The sequence below is a fragment of the Mytilus californianus genome, unplaced genomic scaffold, assembly GCF_021869535.1.
Source record: "Mytilus californianus isolate M0D057914Y unplaced genomic scaffold, xbMytCali1.0.p SCAF_7, whole genome shotgun sequence".
NCBI classification, from domain to species: domain Eukaryota; kingdom Metazoa; phylum Mollusca; class Bivalvia; order Mytilida; family Mytilidae; genus Mytilus; species Mytilus californianus.
In genome coordinates, this window is record NW_026262723.1 from 27,529,437 (window position 1) to 27,553,765 (window position 24,329).

At 33.1% G+C, this 24,329-nt stretch overlaps 1 protein-coding gene across 1 annotated transcript; it reads right to left on the reverse strand.

Moving 5' to 3' along the window:
* Nucleotides 1-16,164: 16,164 nt before the first annotated feature.
* On the reverse strand, nucleotides 16,165-22,933 carry LOC127708325 (complement C1q tumor necrosis factor-related protein 3-like). Its single transcript, XM_052213178.1, has 2 exons — nucleotides 22,915-22,933; nucleotides 16,165-16,624 (listed from the first exon to the last, which is right to left on the reverse strand). Exons 1-2 carry the CDS (start codon nucleotides 22,931-22,933, stop codon nucleotides 16,185-16,187), a joined length of 459 nt encoding a protein of 152 aa, XP_052069138.1. The 3' UTR covers nucleotides 16,165-16,184.
* Between the last annotated feature and the right edge of the window lie 1,396 nt (nucleotides 22,934-24,329).

A 24,329-nucleotide genomic window follows, 5' to 3' on the forward strand; every position in this document is an offset into this window, starting at 1 on the left:
TCGAACATGCTAAAAAGTAACGAACCTGTTCATAACGAAAAATTAGAGTTTTAAATTACAAATACCGTCGAAATTCTTCGGAAAACAATGAATCCGAATTTCATGAAAACGAAAATTTCAACTTTGGCAAAACGTGCAGCATGTGTAGAAATGGTGTCTTTCAGCTTGATAGCAAAGACAAAAACTGCCGCAGTCCAACGTATTTCAGTTGCTCGGATTATAAATATCATAGGAAATATGTATATTATGATTATTCGTACCGGTATGTCATTTTGTTAATTTTCTTTGGTTACATCTTCTGACATCAGACTCGGACTTCTCTTGAACTGAATTTTAATGTGCGTATTGTTATGCGTTTACTTTTCTACATTGGCTAGAGGTATAGGGGGAGGGTTGAGATCTCATAAACATGTTTAACCCCGCCGCATTTTTGCGCCTGTCCCAAGTCAGGAGCCTCTAGCCTTTGTTAGTCTTGTATTATTTTTAATTTTAGTTTCTTGTGTACAATTTGGAGTTTAGTATGGCGTTCATTATCACTGAACTAGTATATATATTTGTTTAGGGGCCAGCTGAAGGACGCCCCCGGGTGCGGGAATTTCTCGCTGCATTGAAGACCTGTTGGTGACCTTCTGCTGTTGTCTGTTCTATGGTCGGGTTGTTGTCTCTTTGACACATTCCCCATTTCCATTCTCAATTTTATGTTTGCAAAAATGAACAGCTTGAAGTTCGTGAACTTTTTAATGACCCTTTGGAAGTGTATAACATGACGTACGAAGAAAAGGCTGCAATTCCTTTTATTTCCGGCATTAACATATATTTTTTCCCGGACAAAGAAGACAAATGCATGAAGTTATTTTCTGAAGCCATGGATTCAAAGGTCCACATTAAGAATACATATGTTAATACATTCTTCATGAGATTTGATAGGTGTGCTACTACTATGTGCTTTCACAATGAATACAACATACAAATGGATACATTATATAAAGCATATATTTCCGGTCAGCTACTAGTGGTTTCATCATCATGGTCAGATAGTCGACCTTCATTTTATGCCGAGTTCAAGAATAGTGATTGTATGGACCAATTTTATAAATTTACACTGAAAAATAGTCATAATGTCATGTTATCAGCCTCAGATATAAATAATTTTTCGTTAGAAAAGCAGTGCCTTGTCAGATTTCGATTTTTTAGTGGCTTTCTTTTTGCTGTACGCGTTAGTTCACCTTCTTTTGTTTACGTAACAACTGCTTTCACAGGAATATTAGTCGTAGTAAACATAGGTGTATTGTCCGTGTTTCTGAAGAAAGAAAATCGTTCTCCAGTCACAATTTTACTATCAGTTCTTGCAATATCTGATACTTTAACAGCTCTTACGAAGATACTACCAGATTTTATAGCTTATACTTTTTATGCGGACTATTTCGTGCCTTCTATCTACATTAACACGATGAATGACAAGATGTGGTACTTAAATTACCCAAACTGCATTGTATTAATATTTTTTTATTATCATCAAGCAGAGGCATTCAATTTTATGTCAGCGTTAACTACTACAGCCTTGTGCATTCAAAAGACCCTATCATTTATGTTCTCTGTATGGAGTAAAGTTCATCTTCAAAATAAATTCTGGACCATCTTTGCGGTTTCAGCAATAGTATTTACACAAATATTGTTTATACCCGAGATACATCATAACCTCAAAACATTACGGAATGATAACGGTCTTTGTTTACATGAAAAAGTTTATCAATACACAATTTTCGAATATTATGCATGGACAGTTTCAGTCATTTACTGCTTAGCCATTGTCGTTGTTCTAACATGTGTCATCTATATTACATGCAAACTCAAACGTCGTAGAATGTGTCATCAGCAGTCAGCGGCTTGGTCAACATATCGACGATCTGCCATGACAGTTATAATAATTGGTATAATATTTATAATTTCGGACTTATTACATATCTTTAGTTGGTTGGTGACTGCAGTTATATTTAGTGTACCTGAAACATATGAAACATTGGAACATGTATATAACAATTTATTTTTAATTTTAGACTTAACAAGAGTTTGTTTATTGGTAGGATTTTTGCTAAACTTTGCAGTGTATATTTTAATGAGTGAGCAGTTGAGAATATTACTGTATAAACGTGTTGTAGTCGTCATCCAGAAATGTAGATGTCGTCAGTAAACTAATTTTGCAAAAGAACTATCGTATTCAAACCAAAAGTTACCAACAACAACATCTTTACATATATTTTGTGTGTGTGTGTAACTTTGTAGAAGATAAAAATCGTGAGAACATTCGAAGATTTAATTACGTAAATGGATGAAAATTCTTGTCTGCAAACATCTCCATAGCTCATTATGTCGTTATATCTTGTCTGGTGAACACAAAGGATTATCGGGAGTATGAGGAACAATTAAAACAAAGTGGATGAATTTCAAAAACGTCTGCTTTTTTATTGAATTCAACGACTATTTCTTGCCATCTAATTACATGAATGACATTTGAATCTATTAACATGATGTACATTTTAGCTGAATGTTAATATATATTCTCTTGATATTCAAGACCTCTTCTTCTGTTTTATAACCATTAAAGACAGTTAGGAGCTATGATTTAAAAGGAAACAATTAATGAAAATATGGATTCTTTCACATATCTAAAGTAGACTGTAAGACAATTTCTATATACAATGATATACTTTTTGGACATTGATGTAATATTTGAACGCTGAATAACTAATGTAAATATGACTATTACCAAAAATAACTCCAACTGAACAGGATTATGTTGAACTCTAAATCTAAACCTATTGTATATTGTTGTAGTAGAATTTGCTTTGGGTATTGTCCTTTTAAAGATAAAAAAAACTCTATTTTAGGACTTAAATTACGACTCTTTTATATCAATTTAATTGCATCGTTTTTTGAAATTTAAAAACAAGTTCTTTAATCATTTTGAATAAGTGTATTATGGAAGTGGCTCATTTAACTTTATCTCTGGTTGCAGTCTGTCTGCATTAATGTCAGATATATGCTTCATGGTTTTGTATTTATAAAAGCCTAAAACTGCACATCTCTTGTCTGTATCTTATACAGATGATGAATTGAAACTGAAATATGTTATAAATTAAAGGATTTATTGTAATTTTTTAGATTTGAACTTGTTTTGAAAATCAATATCTCCGTCTTATTTGAAACAATTTTTCTATTGCGCCAAATAAGAGAAAGATATATGCATCGATGGGAGTATTAACTTGTGAACTTGAAATATTAAAACTAATTCAATTAGAATTATAAAAAAATATTTGGTAACAGAAATTCATTACATATTAGAATATAAGTGAAAAGTAACAGTGTAACCTCTATCAACTTTATAGGTTAACTCTGTCTCACTCAAAAATCAAGACAGATCCAATATAAATTGATATCGTGGAGCAGGATCTGCTTACTCTTTCGGAGCACCTGAGATCACCCCAAGTTTTTGGTGGGGTTCGTGTTGCTTAGTTTTTCTGTTTTCTTTGTTGTGTTTTGTGTACTATTATTTGTCTGTTAGTCTTTTCCTTTTTTAGCCATGACGTTGTCAGTTTAATTTCGATCTATGAGTTTGAATGTCCCTCTGGTATCTTTCACTCCTATTATTTGCTAGTTGTAAAACACGCTTCATAAATTATATATTATATATTCAAATAAACGTAATGTATATACTGCATGAGGAAGGTATTTCAAGATATAAACTGTGTTATTTTGAGATTTGAGTCACACTCACTGACACTATTGAGGAAATTATGGCTGGTGTTGTGGTTATAAAACAGGGGCGAAAGATACCAGAGGGACAATCAAACTCATATTTCGACAACGCCATGGCTAAAATAGAATACTTATTTTTAAATTTATATGATATAAACAGAATTTTTCTTAATATCGCAAAAATTAAAATCGCGTTCTAGTCTAAAATGTCCAAATCGCAATAATAAATGCAACGCACAGTAAGACAAACAGACAAACAAAAGTACATAAAGCACAACGTAAAAAACTAAAGACTAAGCAACACGAACCCCCACCAAATACTGGGTGTGATCTTAGGTGCTCAGGAAGTGTAAGCAGATCCTGCTTTACATGTTGCACCCGTCGTGTTGCTCATGTTAGAAAAAACCCGGTAACAAGTATAATTTGGTAGGTCACATTGTGAAAAGGGGACGGGATTGTACATGTTATAGTTACGACAATAGGAACACATCCGATATCACTTGTGATACGAATATTCCATAACGGTCAACCAACTCGTGATGGCGTCGTAAAATTTACGAAGGGATGATTTCAACTTCACCATTTGGAACTCTTGGTTTAAAAGCTACCTTGTGAGCAGCAACCCTCTATCAAGGAAATCATGATAGGAAATACAAGCCATAGAATATCTTATCAATTGGGAAATATATACTCCGTATGCACGCGCTGCTGTAATGGTGCTACATAAAAATGGAGAGTTCACAATTAGGAAGCTGAAATCAACTCTTTTATCGTAAAGTTTTGTTTTCAACCGCTCCGACAACAATTGGAACGTGGTCGTATGAACAGAACGTTCTGTAAACGTTCAGAAAGAATAAAAAGAAATACGTTATAGATTTATGCCCTTCTGACTAAAAGCGCATGACAAATGTACTATTTACTTTCTTTTGTTTCCACTAAGTATCCCAGGGATTGGGCTTCCATATGTCCTCAGACTTTCTTTTATATTGGCAACTGAATTATAAATTCAGATAAAGAACTAATATTGTGCCTTCGTTTACATTTTCATCAATTTAAAATCACATTTTCCCTGTTAAATTTGAATGATTTTTTGCAAATTTTTAAATGTCAACAAGAAATAACAAATCGAATATTGTATTATCGAAAATAACTACTTTTCATACAAATCTTAATTAAAGAAAAAAAGAATGATATTTGTACATGTTTATAATACGCAAAGTTGCAGCAAGTTCTTCTCATTTTGTAAATAATAAACTTTTTCAATAAACAAAAATTATGCCATAAGTTTACTCGTTGGATTTTTTTTTTTTTTACATTTGTCGTTTCGGGGCATTTAACAGCTGACTATGCGGTATGGGCTTTGCTAATTGTTTAAAGGACGTATGGTAACCTATAAGTGTTAATTTCTGTGTATTTCTTGTGCACGTTTTCCACGATTTCTTCTATCATGTTAATGTTCATTTCGGATGGGTTTTCGACACATCTGACCCTGAATAAGAAGACACAGAAGTATTCGTGTATCTCGTTCTGATTGTGTATTCGAATGCGTAATGCTTTTTATAGAACTAAAGACAGGTTCTACGATCCCTGCGAATATTTCCCAAAACATTAGAAAATGCTTGAAATTAACTTACAGGATATGTAAGAAATCATTGAGCTTATCCAGAAACAATGTATAAACCTATATTAAGAATCTAGAAATGACTATGTGACAGTGGATCATAATATGTTATATGTTTTGCATTGTGTAAATACAGACTGTTCTGAGGATAGAAGTTATCACTAGTTAAGTCTCTCTGAAACACCAAACATTAAAGGGGTACCCTGACATTTTATTAAATCGACAATTGGAGATAGGTTACCTAATTCTATGAAGGACGATAAGCTATTAACTGATTTATCCGCCTGTAATCTTAAAGTTAGGATCATGCTCGTTTCCTGTTAGAAACTTTGCAGAAGTCTGCTCGTTTTCAACGCTTTCTTTTATCATGTTTATGTCCAGTTGGAATAGGCTTTCGACCCACGTGACCCTGAAAAGAAAACACACAAGCCTCATTGATAGAACGAAAGACCAAACATTCAAGGGGAACCCTGACATTTCATAAATACGACAAGTTGAAAGATGTTATCTAATTCTATAAAGGACGATATCTTTGCATGAGAACGTGCACATTATCAAACATGAAAGATAAGAGGAAAATAATTTTATGTCAGTACGTACAAAGATATGCTTACATGTTTCGAAAGTTTTGTTTATGTACATGATAAATATTATACAAGTAGAAGTTTGAAGATTTAAAAATGCATAAGTATTGAAAAAATAAACCGGAAAAACAAATCATGACAATATCCTCACTCAGCACTACTTCTGCATTTCCAATGACAATGTTACAGACTAAAAACACTAAGGTTAAAACTTTGAAATGACCATGACATTAAGACTACAGATATATTATCAAAATCGAATTATTAAACCAACCTTAGGCCAAAAATAAAATGAGGTTGTTTTGATTAATTGATTGTTTAATTACTCACATATAAATTAAGCCACCTAGCCGGAAAGTTTTATGACCCTAATCGGTTCAATTTTTTCTTTAAAATTTGCCCTGCTCTAACGTAGTTAACTTGTCTATAACATTTAACTTATTTTATTGATAACAAAATTAATCGCTAACTAGCTGCATACCTAATCAACCCTACAAGGCATGGGTAAGCAACATGCAATAAAAAAAATAAGGGTCTTAACGATGGAGTGATAGAAATACCATCAATTGATGGAAAGATGTAGTCGTTGTGCGTATTATCAATGTCGCTATTAGTAATATTATATTGTAATTGTCACAAGGAATAAATTATCTATATAAAACTGGTAGGAAATTCACATTTCAATACAGTTTAAAAACTTTCATGGAACTTTTATTCAAGCTTAATATGAGTACTAGTTAAACAATTACACTTTGCAGCGGAAAGCAAAATCAATAACTTCTCCCAACACGCTTTTCTTATCTATCTACTTTTGCGTTCTTCACTGATATCTTATTCTTTCTAATCCAACCGTTACAGAATGTTTATTATTTTCATTACATTCTTTATTCTTGTTTTTCAGATAGATCTTGTGACTGGTGATTCATCGGAAATAAACAAACGTTTGGAAAATATAGAAAAACGAACGAAAACGATGATACTCCACTTGCAAAAGGAAATTTCCCTTCTAGAAAATGAGAACTCGAAGATACAAAATCAGCGAAATGGGCTAAAGAAAACCATATATAGTCACCGGATGAAAATTGACGATCTCAACGATAGAGTTCACAAAATGATGTCTACCAGTGAAAATAAGTTTGGCATGGCTAGAAACGAGACTGTGACAAGTGCTCCTCACACTGCAACAGCTTTGGATGATATGTTTAGCGGTCATCAACGAAGTAAGTCTATTGTTTAATTTTATCCCCTTCCCAAACTAAACATTAAATACAAACATGCATGCAAGATCACATGATGGTCCGATATCAAAGTATTTTTCGTTGTTTGTGTTGTTGGGTTGATGTTGTATTATTTTTTACTGTTTACAGGTTTAATATTCAATTTTAATGTATAAGTGATAGTTGACAGTACTTAATAGTCTGTTAAAGAAAAATTTGTGTGGTGTGTCTGGAAGAAAAAGAAACTGTATACACTGTATAATAAGTGTCTTTATTTAGTTCAATAGATAATTTAATGATAATGTCAAACATTTCATTGGCAACCCATGACATGTGAAGACCAAGCTATATTAGACATGTGCTATTTACAAATAGTTGTATTCGAAAAGCTTTCAGCAAGTATGACTCCCAAACGAATTCAACAGATGTGACTCAACAATTTAACAGAGAAGCAAAATATACCAAAGGTCGAAAATAAACTAACAACATCATGGTAAAAAGAGAAAAAAGACCAAACGACAAAAACAGTACACAAAACACAACATACAAAGCTAAAGACTGTGTAACACGAACCAATACAAAGACCTTGAGAGACATCAGATGCTCAAGTGTTGCTTCTGTAAGTACACACGCGGAGTTAAATCTAATTCGGTTGGTTGATTTCAAGGACAAAGGGTTGTGTTTACGATAATTAAAACACTTTATCAAAGAATTCATGATAGAAATCCAAGCCCTAGAATATCGTATCAACTGGGAGATATTTATAATCATTTTGAAGGTGCTGTTGGAATGTTACTACAACGAAATGAAAAGTTTGCAATTTGCAAGCTAGAATTATCTCTTTGTCAATTTCTAGATGTAGGTCAATATATGAGGCACACTGGACTGTATATGTCTTTTTGATCGTTATACTTCCAGGCAACACAGTAATGAATTATTTTTTATAAATTTCTTCATTGTTGTTCTTAATATTATTGGTTATAGCTTAATATGTCTTCTGGTCATCAGTGTTAATGATCCAAAATGTGTCTTTGTATATGTTCTTTCATAAGACATTGTGGCAATTTCATAAAATACTACCAACGACAAAGGTTGACTGTTTTTGTTTAGCTCTAGATAAGTTATAATATTAACAGTACCAATAAAACCAGTCGTTGTAAGCTTATGAGTTTAAAATGTAAACGAATAGTCGCAGACTACAAGTTTTGATTTAATTGTCTTTTACTACTTTCCAAAATTAAATTTTCTGATCATGTGTTACATTATGCTGTAACTATATTTGTTAACGGTATAATGGATATAAAATTTGTTTTGTACGATGTAATAATGATGTATGCTAATTAATTAGATTATAAAAGATCTATTTAATATGATATTTAATGCATTTAAATACAGAGCAAATTTGAGTTCTAGAATTATAAGACCTTGTCATTTTACAAAAATGCTGTAACAAGAAGGATTGAACAAGGTTTTCTCATCTGTAGTCAATTGGATGTGAAATAAAGATTTGAAATATATTTATAATTCCAGGAACTCTGGTTAGTATGCAGCAACCAAGAGCTTCACGACCAGCGTTTTATGTATATATGTCTAGTAGTGAAAATAGTCCAGGACCACATCATACACTAATTTTTAACCAGGTCATCTCAAACATTGGAAATGGGTACAACCAGTATACCGGTATTTTCACTGCACCGTCTACGGGAGTATATGTGTTTTCTTATACAATAATGCCTGATAGTGGTGCATATATCCCAGTTGAAATAATAAAAAATGCAGGAGTGATTGGATCATCTTTTACCAGGCCATACTCTAGTTACAGACATAGCGTTTCAGTTACTATTGTCGTCCATGTGAACACTGGTGACGTCTGTTATGTCAGAACCAGTACAGAATCCACACCGTCAGGGAACATTTACAGCAGTACTTCTGCTAGGACATCGTTTCAGGTTGGCTACTTTTGTAATAAAGTATGTCAATCAAAAGTGTCATGCTCATTAATCTGTCCACGAAAAAATACGATCTCGTTCAAAGATTCCAAATCTGACTTTGGTAGCAGCAATGCTTGAACCAATAACATCAATAACAAAAAACAAAATCAAAACAAGTTAGAAAAGCAACGCACACAATTCATTCAAAATGACTTGTTTTTTTTATTCTAGCGATAATAAATTCATCCAGTTATTTTTCAAGTTGCTTCTTTTGTTCAATCGTTTTCAACTATTTTCAAGCTTTGATTTCCTTTTCAATTTGCTAAATACTCTTCAGTATTTTTTTTATCACAAAGTGCCTGTCATGTGGCTGTTTAATTTTGAAAACAATCAAAACGGAAAGTCTTATAAGATGCCAAAATCAAAATCTCATACACATCTAACGAATTGAAAATAAATGTCATATTCCTGATTTGGTACAGGCATTTCGCTGTGTAGAAAACCTGGTTTTATAGCTAACTAAACTCTCATTTATATGAGAGTTGCATACGAATGAATATTTGCCAAATTAAACGTAACGTTAATTACGTTTTCTTTATGATAAACCATGATTTACCAACATTAACCGGTCTTCATCCTAGTGGCCTATTCTTTTCACAGTCTTTAAAGATTTGAATAAAAAAGGCTTATTTCTGCACACGTAACAAAATTATTTATGGATAAAGATTGCAAGAAGGGCGAAAGATACCAAAGAGACAGTCAAACTCATAGATAAAAAAACTGACAACGCCATGGCTAAAAAAGAAAAAAAAAACAGACAAACAATAGCACACAAGACACAACATAGAAAACTAAAGATTAAGCAACACGAACCCCACCAAAAAGTGGGGGGGGGGGATCTCAGGTGCTCCGGAAGGGTATGTAAATCCTGCTCCACATGTGGCACCCGTCGTGTTGCTTATGTTATTACAAATCCGGCAACAGTCCAATTCGGTAAGTCACATTCGCGAAAAGGAAGGGGACTGTAGTTACGACACAGGGATCATATCAGATATCATCTGTGAAACGGTTATTCCATAACGGTCGACCAACTCGTGATGGCTTCGTAAAATTTACGAAGGGATGATTTCAACTTTATCATTTGGAACTCTTGGTTTAATAGCTTCCTTGTGAGCAGCAACTCTCTAACAAGGAATTCATGATAGGAAATACAAGCCCTGGAATATCGTATCAATTGGGAGATATATACTCCGTATGCAGGCGCTGCTGGAATGTAGCTACATAGAAATGGAAAGGTCACAATTGGGAAGCTGAAATCATCTCTTTTGTCGTAAAGTTTTGTTTTCAACCGATCCTCATTGTCAATTTCTAGATGTAAGTCAAGATATGAGGCATAATTAACTGTATCTATAGTATCCTTTATCTCTAGTTCGATGGGATAGATTCGTTCAACATAGTCACCAAATTTTGAATTATTTAGTGAGAGAACATCATCTATATAGCGGAAATTAAGTTAAAGGATATTTCTAACTTCTTATCGTTCTTCCTAAGAAGTTCCTGTATAAAGTCAGCCTCATAATGATAAAGAAACAAGTCGACAAAAAGAGGAGCACAATTGGTCCCCATTGGAATTCCGACAGTCTGTTGAAAAACACGTCCTCCAAACGTTACAAATATGTTGTCAATCAAGAAATCAAGCATCTTGATAATGTCAGTTTCAAAGAATTTTTTGTTTGAATCAGAGTGATTCTTTACAAAGTAGGATTTATCCCTCCCTAAGACAAGATACTTGTATCTACGTTTGTCATTCTTTTTTATGAAACAAAGCAATACCAACTCTTTCAATTTTTCTTTTAGTTTGGAATGGGGAATACTTGTGTAAAGTGTAGAAAAGTCAAATGTTTTAATACTATTGCAAGATGAAAGAGTCTTAGATTGTATGTACTCCTAAAGATCTTTAGAATTTTTCAGTATCCACATCTGATTCACGCCACCTCTAGAATAGGCAGTTTCACAATAACTTTGAAGCCCGGCTTTGATTGCTGGTAAAATAGATGTTAATAATTTAGAAACTGCATCTTAGAAGTATTTAAGCACAATTTAGCTATTCTGAAATTGTAAAAGGACATTTGGAAAAACAAAATAGATTATAATATCGACAGTTTGGCTTTCTGTCACAATTTGATGTTGGTAAATGATATCCTTCATTTTATATTTTGAAAAGATATGTAAAATCTACCAACATTAATTAAATAAGACAAGAGAAGCTAACCGATGTTATGATCTCACCAATAGATTAAGAAGACAACACCAAGCCCCCAATGGAATTCACTCATAAAATCTCTAGCTGTATCGTTACATTCATTGACACTTCTAAATATATGAATGATGAAATAATATCTACAGGTCTGGATTTGAAGTTATCAGACAAACATGATTATCTTTCTACCCTGAGTTGTCATTCAAAACACTATCGTGTAAGAATGAAACCATCATTTAACTACATTCAAGGCCGTCAACTCCACAGAGAGTCAAAAAGTAAATAATCATGTCACTACCACAGCTCAGTTTAAGGTCCCCCTGAACATTTAACTGTGTACTTGTTAACAAAACTATACACCAATCCGTTAATAATGTTTCATCTCAGCATCTTGTTAGTGTTCTACTACAAATGTTTTATTATTCTTTCTGTGCTTTTAACGAGTTTCTTAACTACTATCACAGAATTTATCATTAAATTTGAAATAAAACATGATAGTAGTAAAATTGGCTATGTTTAGTGTGCTTAATTTTATTTTTTTGTTTGCCTTTTTAAAGAAAAAATACGTGATTTGGTTAACCTTTTGGTTCAGTTGACAGATTTGACTTTTCCTCTCTTTCAACTACACTTCCACACAATCTAATCACATACAAGTTTTCATATTTGATAAAATGGTGGTCTGGTAAATCTGATTGGTAATTTATTTTGCTGCAACTCATATAAAGCATTTTTCCCTAATGAAAAAGGTAAATATGATAGATGTACCTACTGGAGGTGTGTTGAGATGATTAAAGCTGTAAATTTTCTCCTGGATAACATTAACCAGATTAATATACGTTTTGGCAATAAATTTTATTGACAGGTTGTAGGTATTCCTATTGGCACAAATTCTAGAGTTGATTTAATTGATATTGTCAACAACACTTACCGTTATCTGGATGATATGTTTACGTTAAATGTTCTAGAATTCTCTAAATATACTGCCGAAATTTTACATAAAAGAACTTACTTAAAACAAATTAAATGTTATCAGCAATAACTGTCCTTTTATAGATTTCAATATTTCAGTTTTACACGAGAGACTCTACACCAAAAGTCTACGACAAATCGGAAGATTTTTTTATTCCTATTGTAATTTTTCTTTTTTTGGACGATGATTTTTCTTTGACACCGTCTTACGGTGTTCAAATATCACAAGTCGTTCTCTATGCCCGTATCCGTAATAACGTTTTGGATTTAAATGAGCGTAATCGATGTATTATTGGTAAACTTTTAAATAAGGGATTTCTTTACCTCAAATTGAAAAAAATTTTACTAAATTCTTCCACAGGTACAAAGATTTGGTTTGCAAGTTTTGATGTTCCTGTAGCAAAACTTATTTCAAACAGAATAGCACATCCTAATTGTTGTTGTTTTCCGAGCCCGGAAATTTAGATACGATCCGGGGAAAAAATCAATCCTTTAAATAAACTTATAAGGTTACCAATTCAACACTTTAAATAGATCTTTAAATATTGCTTTTTATCAGTTTGTTATCAGTAAATTAAAATCATACTAAATATTATTGATACACACATATTCACATTTGTGATATTACAATCTGTCGATACCTATATTTTGGCTTTGTACAAGGTCATTTGTTTCTCTGACTGTTAATGACATTTTTACATTTTATTCATTGGATGTTAAATGTGTACTGATTGATATTTTAATCTGCTTAGATACATGATGTTTTATTAGTTGCTTTTAGCTTTGTACAAGCTTTCAGTAACTAGGAGTACTCTTAGATATCTATTAAGTGTCGCTTTTGTTGATGAATGTACGCTGCCACATCCGGTATGTGTTTTCGTTAGATGTTTTCTGCTTTGTTCGATCTGATGAGTTAAGACCTTTTCAACTGAACTTTATAATTTGTTCTTATGTTTTACTACTTCACTGCTATCCCAGGTTAGGAGGGAGTTTTGCTCCAGCAAACTAGTTAAACCCCGCTACATGCTTTATGTTTCTGTCCAAAGTCGTGGGCCTGTAGTTCAGCGTTGATTCATTTCTGACATATTTGTTTTTCGTAAATTATTTTGTTATAAATTAGGCCGTTAGTTTTCTCAATTGAATCGTTTAATAATTTTAAGTCTGGGCTGTTTATTTCCGACTACACGGTATGGGTTTTTCTCATTGTTGAAGGCGGTACTGTTGCCTATAAAAGCTTAAATCAACTTCATTTGATTTTCGGAGGATAGATGTCGGAATGGAAATCATACCACAGCCTGCCGTGTTGAATTATCATATCTAATTTGCTTATTAGCGAAAATTAGAATGATATGAAAAAAAACTTAAGCTATCCAAAATCTGGGATGGTTAATATTTTTGACAAAATAGATAATTTCAGCTTCCCATTTGTAAACTTTCCATCATATGTATTCATATCCATATAGCAACAGCATATACAGTAAACGTTTACCAGTTTATATACCAGCTTGCATTCTAAATCATGATGTTCTTTTGCTGTGCATTGCATTTCAGTACAATCGGGATACATGCGCACGGATACGACTTTACAGAGTAGGATAAGACGTAGGTTTCATATATGGACGGCGTAAATATGGGGGTATACCGATTATAAGCCGAACCAATGTTAATGACAATAACATCAAAAACCAATGTGTGGTGGCTTTCGGGACTCAGTTAGCTGACATGTATTCATAAAAAGCTGGTGTTGCGGTACTTAACTTTGATCGTAGAAATTCAAAGTAATAAATCAAATAACCAAATAACATCTGAATATTCCACTTCTATAACATAAAAAAACCGAATTCATATCATAAAAGATTAAAGTAAAGTTTCTCAATGTCCACCGCCGATGAATGTATTTTATTTAAAAAAAAACCAATACAAATGATATTTTTAATTATTGTAAGTTTACTACTTAAAGGATGTTGAAATATTCGAAAAAAGAAGGTTTTTTTTACCCCGGGATAGAGTGCAATAACTCCTGTAACATAGTTGATACGTGCTGACTTGTGAACTTGCATAATACATGGTGATATAAATCTTTGCTATAAATCTCATTAAAAGTCTATAAGACATGTATAGGTGTTAGAGCGGTTACAAAGCAGTTTTCCATAAATAATTTATTTCGAAGGGCATCTCGTATACATAAATAATGGATCGTCAGTGATTTTCAAACTCGTCTTAGACATTGCAAATATAAAACTTTGACATACATTTAAAAAGCATTTAAACAAAGTACTCTTACAATACATTTTCCCATTCATATCTTTTTCGAAGGGACATGATTTCCTTAAAAATAGTTGATTGGCACTCATTTCCGATCTTGTCCGCGACATTTCTAAAATAAACTTTGAAATAACTTTTATTAAATCTGTCAGGAATTGAGCCCATACAAGATCAGACTGATAAACGGACAGACCAAGGGTAATTCTATGTCCCCCGCAGCTAATCAAATAAAATGCCAACATACCTCAATTCACATCCGAATTAATTTAGGTATGTCGGACCTATCTCAAACTCTCCCTGTAATAATCCAATGAAGTTTTCTTTTTTCAGATCTTTAATAGTACACCAAAATTTATCACCATTTTGATCATTCCCTGTATACAAATTTATCAGTATAAACTCTCACCAAATTTGTAGATGGCTTTAATCTTTTTTTCTAATTGACTTTTTCCCCGCCCCTATAGCATACATATTCAAGTTTGTCATGCCAAAATGATTTAAATGATAAACAGGGTTAGTCCCCAGGGGTCATCCCGACCCCCTGTACTGTCATTTGAGGATATTCTAATATCTTGTCAGGATTCCAACCCCTAAACCATATAAATGCTGGTTGTTCATGACAAGATATAGATGGTAAGACCCAAAGAGTCATCCCCACCCCCTGTCATTTGAATATGTTCAAACATCTTGTTAATTGTCGAGATCATAAACCATATATATTCCTGTTTGTCATATCATGAAGAGTTGAATGATAAATAGGAGAGTGTCATGGGGTCCGCCCTTCTCCAATGTTATAATATATTGTGAATGGTCGAGATCCCCATCCCTTAACCATATATTTTGTACTTGACTTTGCCCAATGTCAGCCTACCATTGGAATGACTAGTTATTGAAGCTTCGTTTGGGAAACTTCGTAAAAGCATCCTGTTACAATCATTTCTTGTTTTTATTTGTTGTCATCCCGAACATGAATAACATATTAGCCACTGGAAGTAAATCCAATTTCCAGCAATTATATACACCACGGAAATCAAAATATATGTATATGAAACGCAAGCCCTGAAATATTTCAATGTGATGGATGCCATTAACATAGAGACAGCATTTAAAATTAATCGGGTTACTTGATACATTGATTGATGCATGTTTAACGTCTAATGGCTAATACATTATGCATATGCAGGATGAGAACACATTTATCAATTATCACAATAGGTAGGTTATTAATTGTAGCTCGACCAAGCAACTTTTCATCATTCTTGTGAGCCTCCTTGAAATATCATTTTATTTGAGACCCACAGTGCCGCCTAGATAAATAGTTTTACATTAAAACTTAAGATTGCTGTTTTTTTTATTGTTGATGAAATAGAAGTTGGTGATTTTAAAAGGAGTTTCGTGCATTTTGAAAACCCAACTATATTTAATGAACGGTATATAATTCATGTATCCAGCTGAGTGAAAGAAGATCCAGTTCGTCAACTTTTATGAACAAACATCAGATATATCTTGGTTTCTGAATTAAGTTGTAATTCGAATAGTTATTAATTAACAAACCATTATATAAAACGTTTATTTAATGATTTACTCAATGCGCCAGCCTGTAAACGAAGTTCTCGCTTCAGTTCTACTATAAATACTGCCAGCCGTAGTGGCACCTGATCCGCTTGTTCTGACATAACAAACATCCCCAGCATTCATGTTCACAACAACGGTTGATGAAACGCTTTGTCTGTAGCTGCCGTATGCCCTTGTTAAAAGTGATCCAATCACATCGGCGTTTTTGACGATTTCGACTGGAATGGAGGCCCCACTGTCTGCCGTTATGGTGTATGAAAGCACGTACATCCCGCTTGACGGCGCAGTGAAGATACCAGAGTATTGGTTGTACGCGTTGCCTATATTTGTAATCACGCTGTTGAATATAAGTGTATGATGCGGTCCCGGGCTAGCTTCATCTGTTGACATATAAACATAAAACGCCGGAGAAGTCACTCTTGACTGTCGAGAATGAATGATACGTCCTGTTAATCAATATTAACTTACTTATACATGTTATACCTTTAAAGCTTTTTATTGCACCTTGGGTAAATTAGTGACGATGTGATTGGTCCATAGGGGGCAGTAGATTTCATAATGGTGTCATGACGTTAGATCTACCATTATTGTTATTGTATTTTATTAGGTTTTTTTTTTTTGCAAAATTGGTTGGAAAAATCCGGTGTGCGATAAATTCGTTATATGGTTCGCCTTTTTTACACTCTAAGAATTCCTAGAGGGTTATCGAAATCGATCTGATCCGTAGGTAGTCAATAGAAAACCATATAGTTTAAAGTACATATCGTCTTTGAACACCGAGGTACTTCTGCACTTTTCATACAAATATTCTGTTTGCACTTTTCATACAAATATTCTTCTTAGTTTACAACTTTTTTGCATATGTTTTATATCATATTCTGCAATCAGTTAACTATTGTACAAACACCAGGTACACAAATAATCGTTTGCTTTATTTGTACTTATTTGTACAAAAAAGGCCTCCTGTTACTCCTCGTCCATGTTGAACAAACGGTAGTGTGAATATTTTTTGGGGGGTGAGAGCTCATTTTTGAGTTCTTTTCGCGGTCCATAATCAAACTATGTTAATGTTCTTTAAAATATCAGAGACAACTCTTTGGAGTTAAGCAACTAAACCTTATCGTGCGGGTGTAAGTTGCAGGATTGCAAAATATGTACATTGTTAGACATATTAAAGGTAAATGTACTCGCTACGAAACAGTCTAAAAGCTCAGCGAGCCTCGTCCTTTTTCTAAAGCTCGTACAAATAAATTATATATTTTTCAATAATGTACAACTTTTTATACATTGGATAGAGAGTTGATTCATTGGCACTCATACCACATCTTCTTATTTATAATGAATCGTATATATATATATATATAGACAACTTATCTAAACATCAGCCCAACAATGTTAGATCTGTAAATTTGCTTTCGCAAATTTTTTGTTCTTCCCTCGCCGGGATATATATATATATATATACAAGTCTAAATTGAAAACAACGTTCAAACCTATGATTGCGTTGGATAAAAACCGCAATTTTTATACGTGTGCATGTAACAAATTTCGAGGGGTCTAAATACAGCACAAACAACATTTTCCAAAAGACTAAAAGAGTGAAAAAATATATTTTAACAAAACGCATTTGACTAACAGGTCGAACAACTGATGTTCTTAAACCCTGATGACTGCCATTGACGATTGCCAAATAAATTGATCACAAGGTGTTACAAAATGGATCTATATATTAATTTAATACCAAGTAGAAAACAATAAACATGCGGCAAAAATGGTTAACCACAACATGAGGTGCTAAATTTTTTACACCATATCCGGATTTCGACAATTTATGTCTCTTCAGTGATGTTAGGGATCGAAACAGTATTTGGAAGGCCATTTGATATACCTCAATTTAGGATAACCTCTTGAATTTTAAAGAATCAAAATAGGATGAACGGATTATATAAACCGGAGGGAAAATATAATACAAGCCCAAACGAAAAAAAATACAAACAAGTCTATATTGAAAACAACGTTCAAACCTATGATTGCGTTGGATAAAAACCGCAATTTTATATAATTCGTCTAAATAACAGCCCAACAATGTTAGATCTGTAAATTTGCGGAAGCAAATATTTTTGTTTTTCCCTGGCCGGGATTCGAACTCATGCTACTGAGATATCGTGGCACCAAATCGCCTTGCACTGTGCCCGACGCGCTAGACCACTCGACCACCTATATATATATGTATATATATATATAAAAATATTCATTTTATGTCTTTATGGTCATATACATGTACCTCATAACGTTGCTACATATTTATACATTCCTTACTTTCAAATGTTTAGGTTTGAGTATACCGGATGAAAGTATATCAATAAACGCACTTTGAACACATGAAATGTGTGGAGTGTTGCTACATTTGTAGGGATTAGATCAAAATCCCACAAAAAGCAATGAGTCTTGGGTAAAAATTTGCGCGTTTGGCGTAACAAACTATAAGACTGGTATCTTCAATATCCTTTTACTACCATTGGGTTGATGCCACTGCTGGTAGAAGTTTTACCCCTGACTGGATAGCATCTATCCAGGCAACCGCATTTTTTTGTGTACATTGAGATGGGCATTTTTGGTAAATTTTCTGTTGATATAGTTTTGAATCATTCGAAACACGAAACACGTTTTCCTGCCCAAGTCATAGATGTGCATAGCTGTATTTGACACAACTTTTTGAATACTTATCGTGAATTCTTTATAAAAAAATGTTTAGAAAGAGTGTACTGTACAATATTAATAAGTGCAATGCTTTAATGATGCTAACATAATTGTAAAAAGTAAATTTTCATACTCACTCTTTTTATGTCTACCATCGCTATTGTCAATTTTCGACTGCGTGTCAGGTCCATTTTAGGTTTCGTCTGATTTTCGGGAAAGTCAAGCTTATCAATCAGACTGTCCAGGGCTGCAATCTGTTCCTTCTGACTGTGAACGATACTGTGCAAGGCATCTCTTGATTTTGATATTTTGAAATTCTGGTTCTTTAACAAAGCTACTCTCTTTTCTAACTCAAAAAACTGTACTGTCAGTTGATCTTCAATGTTTTTAAACCTAAGAGTTTCATCAGCAGAGGTTAAACAATTGACCTGGAAAATATTAAAGAGAAATATAATAATAAAGCAAGACATATTTGTCGATTATGGATAATGTGCAAATGGTCAAACATAGTAGATAAGAGAAAGTTGGTCATTAAGTACATAGGTATGCTTTCTCGATCGGAAGGATCGGAAAGAAAAACGTACATACCATTTTTTATTGAGGGAATTGATAAGATTTATTTTTACAAAAATGAAAGTAAACATATAGACCCAAAGAGACCGAAAGAGAAATATAAAAAAGGGAATATAAAAAGTGGTAAATCTATTCTGACATCGGACTCAGACTTCTTTTAAACTGAGTTTTACTGTGTGTATTGTTGTGTGTTTGTTTATTCTACATTGGCTAGAAGTATACACGGAGGATAGAGAGCTCACAAAACATGTTTAACCGCGCCGCAGTTTTGCGCCTGTCTCAAATCAGGAGCCTCTTGCTTTGTTAGTCTTGTATGTTTTTTTTTTTAATTTTAGTTCATTAATAGGTTTTTGAGTTTGTTGTGACGTCCATTTTTAGTGAAGTAGTACACGTTTTGTTTAGAGGCCAGCTGGGTTTGCTTCCGGGTGCAGGATTTTCTCGCTGTGTTGAAGACCCATTGGTGGTCCTCAGCTTTTTTCTGATCTTTGGTCGGGTTGTTATCTCTCTTACACATACCCCTTTTCCATTCTCAACTTTAATCAAGTGATTGTTATTCCATTCAGACCTTTTTTTTTAAACTAACTTTAATATTTATTAACCTTATCTTTGAATGAAAAGTAAAATGTAAATGACTATAAGCATAATGTAGGCTTATATCTTACAAATGTAGGAAGAAAACTTTTCCAACTTTTCTTGTAAATTCTTGCTTTGTTTTATTTTAAATATACTTCATTCGTGTGAAATATATATCTCTACTTGTACTATATGTGTTCGCATGTATACAGTATATTTGTATGTCGTATGTTGATTTATCTATTTTTCTTCTGTGTATCATTGTCTTTCTAAAACATGTGTTAGCTTCTATGTAGCTATAGAAGGTCTCGTATCGGGTTAATTGTCAGTTTACCTGTTTACATATTTTTCAAAAAGTGGACGGATCGTAAGAACCAGAGAAAAAAGATTGTTTGACCATGTTGACCCTGTAATAATATTTGACGTAATACTTTGAGAGAAATTATTTGGGCTCCGCCCTATAGTGATCTGTCTGTCTGTCCGTCCGTCTGTCCGTCCGTCCGTAACAAATTGTGTCCACTCTATATCTAGAGAACCGTTATGATTTCAAAGTTTATACTTGACATGTATATCAACCAACACCAGAGGGTGTGTCATAATGTATGTTCAACATCCTAGGTCAAAGGTCAAGGTCAAAAACATAGGTTTCAGTTGACAACCCCATGTCCTATGGTAAAGATTGTGTCCGCTCTATATCTTGAGAACTGTTATGATTTCAAAGTTTATACTTGACATCTATATAAACCAACACCAAAGGGTGTGTCATAATTCATGTACGACTTCTTAAGTCAAAGGTCAAGGTCCAAAATTTTGGTTTCAGTTGACAAACCCATGTCCTATGTTAAAGATACAAATTTTGGAATGCACATTATTCACAGCGGGGCCCACAGAGATGGCTCCCATCTCAATGATATATAGTTATATCCGTGACCCTCCAAATTTCTACAAGTATTGTCAATTGGACGAAAAAACTGTCGATGGTATGTATGAACTTCCAATAATTTATTATTATAGTTTGACATAGTATTTTTATTTAACGTAAATTTGAAATTACACTTATCGCTGTTTGCATAATTCATAATGAAATATACCTATCACGTTTTTCCTATCTATCTAATTACATGACCTTAACTCATAATAGATACCAGAATTGAAATTTTATATTTTCGCCAGACGTGCGTTTCGTCTACAAAAGACTCATCAGTGACGATCAAATCAAAAAATGTTAAAGGCCAAATAAATTTCAAAGTTGAGGAGCATTTAGGAAATATAATTTCTTCCAAACCAAATCTTATAAAATAAAATGTTCAGTTTTTTCATTGCATTTTTTTGGAAACTGGTGATTAATCAAAAGTAAAAAATCGGTTGACAAATTAAAAACAATAATGAGCATGACGGAAATACATGCATAGCAGGAGGCGTGTATCTTATTGCCGCACACAATCTCTTTCGGTTTGTATCTTCGTAATGGATGTATGAGATGTGAACATATCAGTACAACACAATATCAATATATAAAAGGGCCATGCTTAATCGTTTACAATTTTTACAGTTTTAATTGACATGATTGTTTACATCTCATATAAAAAATCCCTAGTGAAATGGACAACCTTCCGATATACATTAAATGTATGATACAGAGGTTCAACTTTTATATAACATTTTTTGTGAAAAAAATCGTATATTTTAAAACTGTTAAGGATGATACAATTTCTTCACGTGACACTGGCTGCATGCCACCACATTTTCTAATCGTATTTAATGGAAATTGACTGCATGCTCATGAAATTGACAGTTTTGGTGTATGGTGTTTACATATCTCAGTTGATACTATGCTCGTGCATGTTCACACTATACGGACTTCATATACAAGAGTGTACTACTTACGCAGACACTGATCCAACAAAGTTATGAGGAGGGAAGATTAAAAATGACACTCCCTAAATTTTACGGACACCATCAACATGATCAAGAATTAGTTGATTCATACGATGTGTTTGTCTAACTAAGGACATTTTTACCACGTCTTAGATTATGGTTTACCATTTACGTCGTCTTGTCTTTTAAGTACAGAACATGACCTATTCCCGAATATGACTGTTTTGCTGAGTGTGAATTCGCATTGCTATATGACGTGTCACGTTATTTGTTTATACAACATTCATGTATTTAGTTATGATGTTGTATTTGTAATTCTGATCGGATATTGTTAAATGTCTTATCGTTTGTAGTTGTAATTGTATTTTTTTTAATTTTCTATTCGTATGTAAAAGTAAAGATAATTAATCACCCAGTTCATTTATAAGATTCTAGTTTAAAGCAACTAAACGTACACGATTTATTTGTTTTACAGTTTGATTTAGGAGAAATACCGACATAGCTAGATAATACAATTAATTATCTAATTACTAATACAATTCTATATTAATAGTCTTGTAATTGTTATAAAATACATTTAATACCGTTATTACAAACCTGATCTTGAACTATAATAAATTCTTAGAAATTTACCTGTGGCGTCGATCCAGTCGTGTGATAGACAATGTGTGGTTCTGTTGTGCTGTTTTATGTGCTGTCCTAGGTTGTTTTACGTGTTCCTTTTTATTCTGTGGTTAGTCAGCACTTCGGTGTTGACATGAATATCTGTTATATGGTCATTTTTATAAATTTACTGTTTGCAAAAGTATGATTTATTCTAAATACAAAGGACTTTCTTATCCCAGGCATAGATAACCTTAGCCGTATTTGGCACAACTTTTGGAAATTTGGATCATCAATGCTCTTCAACTCTGTACTTGTTTGGCTTTCTTACTATTTTGATCTATGCGTCACTGATGAGTCTTATGTAAACGAAACGCGCGTCTTGCGTATTAAATTATAAGCCTGGTACCTTTGATAGCTATTAGCATGGCGAAATGTACTATTGTGTTGTTTATTTGTGTATTTCTCTGTCCTGAATGCTTATTTGTACTGTAGTCCTGTCATGTAATGTTGTCATTTTAGTGATACATTTAACATTGCATAAAAGCGCGAGGTTATGCTAGCCACAAAACCAGGTTCAACTCATCATTTTTTCTTAAAATGTCCTGTACCAAGTCAGGAAAATGGCAATTGCTATCTTATAGTTCGTTTCTGTGTGTGTTGCATTGTCGTTTGTTTTTTGTTGCACTTCAGTGTTTCTGTTGTTTCGTTGTTTTCCTCTTATAGTTGATGTGTTTTCCTCGGTTTTAGTTTGTAACCCGGGTTTGTTTTCTCTCAATCGATTTATGACTTTCGATCAATTGTATACTACTGTTGCATTTATTTACAACATGTTAAGGCAGATTAACTTTATCCGCCATCTTGGATTGTAAAAACAGCAGTACACAATTGGTGTAGTTTGTTTTACTTAAATATGCCAGTTTTGAGATAGGTTGGAAATAAGTGTGTGAGAATTTTTACAAAAAAAGAGAAAATTTGTTGTATTATTTAGACCGTTTGAAAAATAACAAATATTTGTTTTTGATCAATTTTGAAGGAATTCTTATGATCTTTATAAGGAGAGATAACTCACAAGGTAAATATAGTATAAAAGAATATTAGTAAATTTTCATTTTGTAGTTGTCGACAGACAACATATATTGTATATATTTTTGTTTGCCATAGCATGTATATGCTTCTTGCTAATAGAGTATTCATTTATTCATTCATTATTCATTCATTCAAAACAAGTACGGTGACACCTTTCGTTCTTTTTTTTTTCTTAACATGCTTAACGCATGTAATAAAACCTATCTTCTCATAATCTATTTCAAAATTCTATTTAATAGATTTCTATTTGTTCACAAAAAATGTTTTGTTGGTGAAGAACATATTCAAACTGGGTAATTTTGCACGATTTATTGCTAGAAAAATAGCAAGGTAACTCTTACTTTTTATTATATTTTTGAAAAAAGCATGGTGAAATTCTACATTTGGCAACGTTTATTAAATTATATCAGAGGAAATATATAGTGATGATCCATGCACCTTAAAAAGTTTATAGTACGGCACGTCCTTGCTAAGATATTACACTCAAGTCAACGGTCTTATCATTGAAATAGTAATCTGATTATAAGACATATATGGTTTGTAAAACATGGCTCTTATTTTCAACTGTTATATATTTTATATTTTTCAGGCAACGCTTACATGTTGTTCAGCAATGGATATGCTGGAAAAGCTAGATGTTTTTGAACAAAAGTTAACACAACGGATGGCAGAACTTAAAAACGGTGTTGCAGTTCTAAAATATGAAAACAATGAGGAACAGTTCAAATGGAAAGA